This window comes from Rutilus rutilus (assembly GCF_951802725.1).
Source record: "Rutilus rutilus genome assembly, chromosome: 16".
NCBI lineage: Eukaryota > Metazoa > Chordata > Actinopteri > Cypriniformes > Leuciscidae > Rutilus > Rutilus rutilus.
In genome coordinates this window covers 37,692,146-37,699,645 of record NC_140224.1, presented here as the reverse complement: position 1 = coordinate 37,699,645, position 7,500 = coordinate 37,692,146, and the positions used below count along the sequence as shown (strand labels likewise).

Sequence of the window (7,500 nt, the reverse complement as noted above, 5' to 3'; positions counted from 1 at the left end):
ACACTCTCACTCACACACTCTCACTCACACACTCACTCACTCACACACTCACTCACACACACACACTCACTCACACACAGCGTTTCTTTAAGCAGAATGTTGGCTGTTTTTGTTATTTTGTGTGAAATATGAGCTTGTTATTCTTGTCTTGTCTTGATGTGACTCATAGAGGTTTTGCTCTGAATAAGAATGAAACACACACTGGCTGTTATTATAGCAGTCCATTGAGTTTTAAAGCCTGTGAGTTTAATGTTCTGGACTGGCGTTGACTCGGATCAGTGATGTTCCTCTGTGTCGTTGCAGCCCGGGGCGAGTCTAGAGCAAACACATATATTTGTTCTGGCTCATATCCTGCGGCGGCCCATCATCGTTTACGGAGTGAAGTATTACAAGAGTTTCCGTGGAGAAACTTTAGGATTCACTCGATTTCAAGGTGAGCCGTTCAGAAGAGTTCTGCAGTGTCACGTGGAAACACACAGAAGTGTGACTCGTGTGTGTGTGTGTGTCCAGGTGTTTACCTGCCGTTGCTATGGGAACAGAGCTTCTGCTGGAAGAGTCCGATTGCTCTCGGTTACACGAGAGGTCACTTTTCTGCTCTGGTCGGCATGGAAACGGACGGTTGTGATAATCGTGGTGCAGGCGCCAATCTGAACACTGATGAAGACGTGAGCGTGACCTTCCTGCCACTGGTGGACAGTGAGAGGAAACTACTACAGATCCACTTCCTGTCAGCACAAGAGGTAAACACAAACACACACACTCTCACATACACACACAAACACTATCACACATACTCACACTCTTACACAAACACACACACTCTCACACACACACACACACACACACACACATAAAATTGGTGCAAAATATCATTAATTAAAGTTGCTCTTTTTCCCTCCATCACAAATTAGTTGTGTCTTAAGGTGATGATACACACGGGAACTTTTGGAGCAATGTTGCCAATTTCCCAATGAGAATGAGCAACACATATCGATCTGCTTGCTTGCTAATGCTAAAGTGCTATCCTGAAGCCTGTGTGTGTGTGTTTTGTGTGCAGATGGGCAGTGAGGAGCAGCAGGAGCGTCTGCTCAGGGATTGGCTGGACTGCTGTGTGACAGAGGGCGGGACACTAGCGGCGCTGCAGAAGAGCATCAGACGCAGACGTCACCCGCTCGTCACACACATGTTGGAGAAGTGGCTCGACGGGTACCGGCAGGCGCTCGCGTGCCCCTCTGACGGCGAGGACGACGACGACGACTGACACACACATTTCAACACACTAGTGTTGTCAAAACTACCGACTTCGGTACCAAGTTGGCACTGAATTTAAAAAAATGTTCGGCTTTGAGCACTGTTGAGCGGAATCATAAACGCCTCTGATTGGCTGTTGTGTTCACGCGCTCATCAGATCTGTCTGTGATTGGCTACAATGATCAACAATCACAGACATATCTGATGAGCTCGTGAACCCAACAGCCAATCAGAGGCGTTTATGATTCCGCTCAACAGTGCTCAAAGCCTCACATCTTTTAAAATTTCAGTACCGACTTGGTACCGAACTCTGTACTTTGACAACACTACAACACACGCCACTCTTTCCCAGAATGCAATGCAACCCCCTCCCCAAACATTGAGGGCTATCTTTGTGTTTAGTCAATTGAATTTGTTTTTTTTTCTGTACGTTTGTGTCCGTCGTGCTGCATGTGGCTCTTTAAATATGGAATGATGAAATATAAAGAGCTTATTAAACGAGCGCTCACACAAAGCACATACGCAGATGTTTATTCTTTAGCGGTTTCCGTAGAAACGAGAAAACTGACAGGAATCAGCGTTTATGATTTCACTCACACTAACGACACGCACACCCCTCTCTCTCACCAGTGTTTCTGTTCCCCGGAGTGACACGTGTGCGTTTGTTTCTTCTTTTGATTGTATTTATTTTTGTCTGGACGCTGACCCCTGTGTTGACCTTTGACCTGTACTGATGTCAGGTGATCCAGAACGGCTTTAACATTAAAGTAGAAACACGTCTGCTCTCTCATCGCCTCCGGCCTCTTTATTCTGCAGCACAATTACACTTTTACAGAAATAATTCACAATTTACTGGATTCTCACTTTTCATTCCCACAATCACATGATGTTTAATCATCATTGGTTAATCTCACACACACACACACACACACACACACACACACACACACACACACTCGACCAGCCGCAGATCAGAAGTCATTCAAGCGTTTTGCTCAGAGAAAGTGAATCCCATTAAAAGCAAGCCAGTTCTCATTATCTTAATGAATCTGCTGTTATTTATTATCTATTCCTCTTATCATCATCATTATGAACATCAGAAACGCCTCATTCTCTTCATGATTTGAAATGTAAACCAACACACTCTTTCTCATGTGAAGTTTTGCTACGGAAGCCCGTTTTTGACTTATAAGAAAAAAACATGCTTTGGGTAAATCCTTATGATAATATAGAAAGCTGATATTTTTATCTTTTTATCTCATAATTTTGACTTTTTTTTATTTTTTAATTACTTATAATTTTGACTTAGTATGTCATAAGTATTACTTGTGTCATAATTTCAACTTTTTATCGTAATTCTGACTCATTATTATTTAAGTCATGCTTTTACTTGATATTCAACTTTTTGTCACAATTATTACTTATGTCATAATTATGATTTAGTATATAATATTAACTCTTTATCTCATAATCAGTAATGGGTGTATCAGACCTAACCCTGACTGACATAATAATGACCATTATTTGTCATTTATGCTTAAATATGAAGCTGTGTGTGAGAGAGTTTTTGTGTGAGTGAGTCTGTGTGTGTGTGTGAGAGAGAGAGAGAGAGGGAGTGTGAGAGAGAGAGACCGTTTTTGTGTGTGAGTGAGAGTGTGAGAGAGAGAGAGCGTTTTTGTGTGTGAGTGAGAGTGTGTGTGAGAGAGTTTTTGTGTGAGTGAGTCTGTGTGTATGTGTGTGTGAGAGAGAGCGTTTTTGTGTGTGAGTGAGAGAGTCTGTGTGTGTGTGTGTGTGTGTGTGTGTGTGTGAGAGAGAGAGAGCGTTTTTGTGTTAGAATGTGTGTTTGTATGTGAGAATGAGTGTGTGTACTGAACTTTACCCATAAGCTGATTCTCACACTGAGGGTTAAAGTTCAAACTGACACTGACGAGTGTGTGAGAATCACACCATATTCTATCAGATCATATTCAACTAGATATAGAAGTTTAACAACCTGCTTTTCTCATTCTCCTTTTCCTGCTTAAAGACATTAGTGTTGAAACAGTCGTTATGAGGAATAAATATATTGGTTTTAAATATTTACATTCATGCAAATATGTATTTACACACACCTACATAAAGCTCTAGTTAGTAGAGAAGTGATTGTTGCACATGCGCATGCGCAGCAGTGCACGTGTCATGCTGCGCATGCGCGACTGTCCTACACGTGTTGTTTCACCGAAGTTTCACAAAAGTAAGTTTGACAGTGTTTCAGTCCGAGCACCGCCGGCCCGAGCTCACTGCATCGCGATCAGACGCGTTTACTCTCAGTGTTGCGAGACTTCCTTCGGCTCGATGCCGCCGACGATACACCGCGGTTCCACAGCCGGTAAGTTCGGCTCGGTTCTGATGCAACAGGTGATTCGTGCACGCGCTTCATCTGCATCAGCTGGAAGCTGTCAACATCTGTCTGATTTATGCAAATGATAATTGTATTATTAATGTAGTGTGTGATCTGTGATTGAGCTCTGAGTTGAGAGAGAAATGGAGATATGTTGATCAGTTTCATGCATCTCACGCTTGTTTCATCTGTTGTGTAACAAACTGTGTGATTGTGTGCGCGCGCAGCAGTGCATGTGTGCAGTGACATCATCAGCCGGATCGATACACAGTAGATCATGTAATCAATGCACAGTTTCTGCTTTCAAATGAACCATTTTTTTTGCTCAAAATTCCCTAAATATTATTTTAAACATTTTTTAATCTTGATTGGACATCGTTTTAGATTTTGTTTTAATCACTGTGACTGACTTATAATTTAAATTGTTAAATTGTATAAATGGTTAAATTGTTATGAAACAGTTATTGAACTGAATTGAATCAACATTAAATTATATTGAGTTGAATCCTCTTTCTTCTGTAGAGCTGCTGTACAGCTGACACTCAATGTCATTATTATTAATGAAGTTTCATTATTGATTCTGTTATTTTCCTCTTTATTACTGTGAAGCTTCTTTGAAATAGTCTGTCATATAAAGCGTTACAGAAATAAAGCTGACTTGAATGTGTGTGTGTGTATGCATGTATATATGTGTGTGTGTGTATGCGTGTGCGTGTGTGTGTGTGTGCGCGCAGGAAGAGCGATGTCTCTCCGGGATGAACTCGAGCAGCTCCTGCTCCAGAGGATTCTGGTTCTGGACGGTGGAATGGGAACGATGATCCAGCAGAGGAACCTGGAAGAGGAAGATTTCAGAGGTCAAGAGTTCAAAGGTCATCCCAAGAGTCTGAAGGGCAATAATGACCTGCTGAGCATCACTCAACCGGACGTCATCTACAGCATCCACAAGGTCTGTGTGTGTGTCATCTATAAAGCTGTGTGTAGGATCCGCACTAAGAGTGTCTCTGCGCCCAAAACCCAAAAATGTCGTACGGCAAACAATATTCAGACTTCTAAACCTGTGCGAACGCCAGAACCTGCGCACAATTCCCTTCATAAACCCTGGTCAGAGGAAGATTGTGGCACATGCGTACCCTGAAATAACCACATTTATATATTTAATGGACACAGACGGCCTTATTGTGCATTATTGATCATTATCTGCGTGTAGATATTTCCTCAGAGCGTGAGTTGTGCTGTTATCATGCGCTGAGCAGACATTCACACACACGCCTCAGGAAACCTGTTCAGCAGCAGCGCATACACTACTAATAGTGCTATTTATTAGAATATAATAAATGTAACTTCTCGGTAATGATTTGATGTAATTTAAGAGCTTAACTCCATTAATGAGGATGGCATATTTAATCTAAATGTGTATATCAGATGTAAAACATTCTTTTTCGTATTTAAACTGTTATTGTGAACATCCCTGTGTTTATGATTAGGACTCATCATGAATATTAAAGTGGTTTTCCTTCATCAGTCGCTCAGATCATCATCGGTGTCGTTAAACTGCTTTATCTCCAGATGTTCGTACGCAGGATCAGAGTTACTCAGATGTACTCACACACTCTCCCGTCAAGTGTGTTATTGATAGATCATAACTCATGCGTGGGAAGTGGCGTACGCAACGGTTATAAATGAGCTTTAAAAGACAGAATATTATTGCTCTGATCTGCACTGATGATGACATCACTGTTGAACTGGTTTCATAATTGATGAACTTCAGATGAGTTCATCTGAATAATGACACTCTTGTCTTTTTAAAGAGCGGCTTCTACATGTGTGTTGTGATTTTATTCATCAGTGCTGCTGTTTATTGCACTAGTTTCTCACAGCATGTGTATGTGTGTGTGTGCGTGTGTGTGTGTGTGCAGGAGTATCTGGAGGCCGGCGCGGACCTCATCGAGACGAACACCTTCAGCAGCACCAGCATCGCTCAGCAAGACTACGGCCTCGAGGATCTGGTGAGCGTTTGCTTTATTAAGTGTTGGACATTAGAGTGCCCCTGTATTGATGCTGATGAGAGATGCATGTGTTCGTGAGTGTAACAGCTCTGCAAGATTTCAAAGATCAAAAATAAATGGAGCTTTTCTCTCCTAAAAGAAAGAAGTGATTCTGAACTGAAACGAGTCATCAGTAATTCAGTCTCACTTCCTGCTGAATCTGCGTAGGTTTGTAACTCATTTGCATAATGTCTGCCTGTGGTCTTGATTGGCTGATCAGCGTCTCTTAGCTCCGCCCTCAAACACTGTAGTGTATCTGAGACTGGGAGAGTTTGGTTCGTGTTGTTCATGTGGAGAAGACGCTGTTTTCTGAGATTGATACGGCAAAACCCACGCCATCGTCACTGTTCGTATCACTGTGATCAAGAGCTGAAATTCAGATATGCTAATGAGTGTTTTCTTTCTGACCAATCAGAGCAGAGCAGCTCTCAGAGAGGCGGAGCTTAGAGAGCCTGAATCCTTGATGGAAGTGTTTCAGACACTGAGAGGAAAGAGCTGAAGCTGCAGTGGAGATTATGAGGACATTAAAGTGTTTATGACTTTAGATGCATGTGAAGATTAGTATTATCAAGCTTTAATATAGCAAAACTGGGCACTTTGAGTGATAAAGCATGATTTGTCGAGTCAGTAACGTGTGTGTGTTGTTGTGTGTCAGGCGTATCGGCTGAATAAAGCATCTGCTGAACTGGCCCGGAGAGCGGCTGATGATGTCACAGCTCAAACAGGTCACACACACGTCAGTCTCTCTTCATCTGATCGTAGCGTGACGTTCGTAGCGTTCGTGACGGTGTTGTTGTCGTTGGCAGGTTGTAAGCGGTTTGTCGCAGGAGCTTTGGGTCCCACCAATAAAACACTGTCTGTGTCGCCGTCAGTGGAGAGACCCGACTACAGGAACATCAGTAAGACTGTGTGTGTGTGTGTGTGTGTGTGTGTGTGTGTGTGTGTGTCTGTCTGTGTCGCCGTCAGTGGAGAGACCCGACTACAGGAACATCAGTAAGACTGTGTGTGTGTGTGTGTGTGTGTGTGTGTGTGTGTGTGTCTGTCTGTGTCGCTGTCAGTGGAGAGACCCGACTACAGGAACATCAGTAAGACTGTGTGTGTGTGTGTGTGTGTGTGTGTGTGTGTGTGTGTCTGTCTGTGTCGCCGTCAGTGGAGAGACCCGACTACAGGAACATCAGTAAGACTGTGTGTGTGTGTGTGTGTGTGTGTGTGTGTGTGTCTGTGTCGCCGTCAGTGGAGAGACCCGACTACAGGAACATCAGTAAGACTGTGTGTGTGTGTGTGTGTGTGTGTGTGTGTGTGTGTCTGTCTGTGTCGCCGTCAGTGGAGAGACCCGACTACAGGAACATCAGTAAGACTGTGTGTGTGTGTGTGTGTGTGTGTGTGTGTGTGTGTCTGTGTCGCCGTCAGTGGAGAGACCCGACTACAGGAACATCAGTAAGACTGTGTGTGTGTGTGTGTGTGTCTGTCTGTGTTGCCGTCAGTGGAGAGACCCAACTACAGGAACATCAGTAAGACTGTGTGTGTGTGTGTGTGTGTGTGTCTGTCTGTGTTGCCGTCAGTGGAGAGACCCGACTACAGGAACATCAGTAAGACTGTGTGTGTGTGTGTGTGTTTGTGTGTGTGTGTGTGTGTGTCTGTGTTGCTGTCAGTGGAGAGACCCGACTACAGGAACATCAGTAAGACTGTGTGTGTGTGTGTGTGTGTGTGTGTGTGTGTGTCTGTGTCGCCGTCAGTGGAGAGACCCGACTACAGGAACATCAGTAAGACTGTGTGTGTGTGTCTCTGTGTGTGTGTGTGTCTGTGTCGCCGTCAGTGGAGAGA

General features: G+C 43.5%; 2 protein-coding genes across 7 annotated transcripts in view; both read left to right on the top strand.

The window, feature by feature from the left end:
- Window positions 1-2,038, top strand: part of zranb1a (zinc finger, RAN-binding domain containing 1a) — an 11,397-nt gene extending 9,359 nt beyond the window's left edge. For 2 of the 6 annotated variants that reach the window (XR_014630085.1, XR_014630086.1), the window contains exons 8-11: window positions 304-433; window positions 511-740; window positions 1,058-1,348; window positions 1,510-2,038. Coding sequence is in view for 2 of the 6 variants with exons in the window: in XM_084433774.1 (XP_084289900.1) it covers window positions 304-433; window positions 511-740; window positions 1,058-1,261 (564 nt within the window). In the remaining 4 variants the exon portion in view is untranslated. Of the gene's footprint in view, window positions 1-303; window positions 434-510; window positions 741-1,057 lie in introns of all 6 variants that reach the window. The other 4 variants (XR_014630083.1, XR_014630084.1, XM_084433774.1 and 1 more) reach the window with 4 other exon arrangements.
- A 1,407-nt stretch (window positions 2,039-3,445) lies between these two features.
- mtr (5-methyltetrahydrofolate-homocysteine methyltransferase) overlaps window positions 3,446-7,500 on the top strand; it is a 31,559-nt gene continuing 27,504 nt past the window's right edge. The window contains exons 1-5 of the mRNA XM_084433772.1: window positions 3,446-3,619; window positions 4,366-4,577; window positions 5,548-5,637; window positions 6,332-6,401; window positions 6,483-6,575. Coding sequence (XP_084289898.1) covers window positions 3,586-3,619; window positions 4,366-4,577; window positions 5,548-5,637; window positions 6,332-6,401; window positions 6,483-6,575 — 499 coding nt within the window. The 5' untranslated portion in view covers window positions 3,446-3,585. The remainder of the gene's footprint in view (window positions 3,620-4,365; window positions 4,578-5,547; window positions 5,638-6,331; window positions 6,402-6,482; window positions 6,576-7,500) is intronic.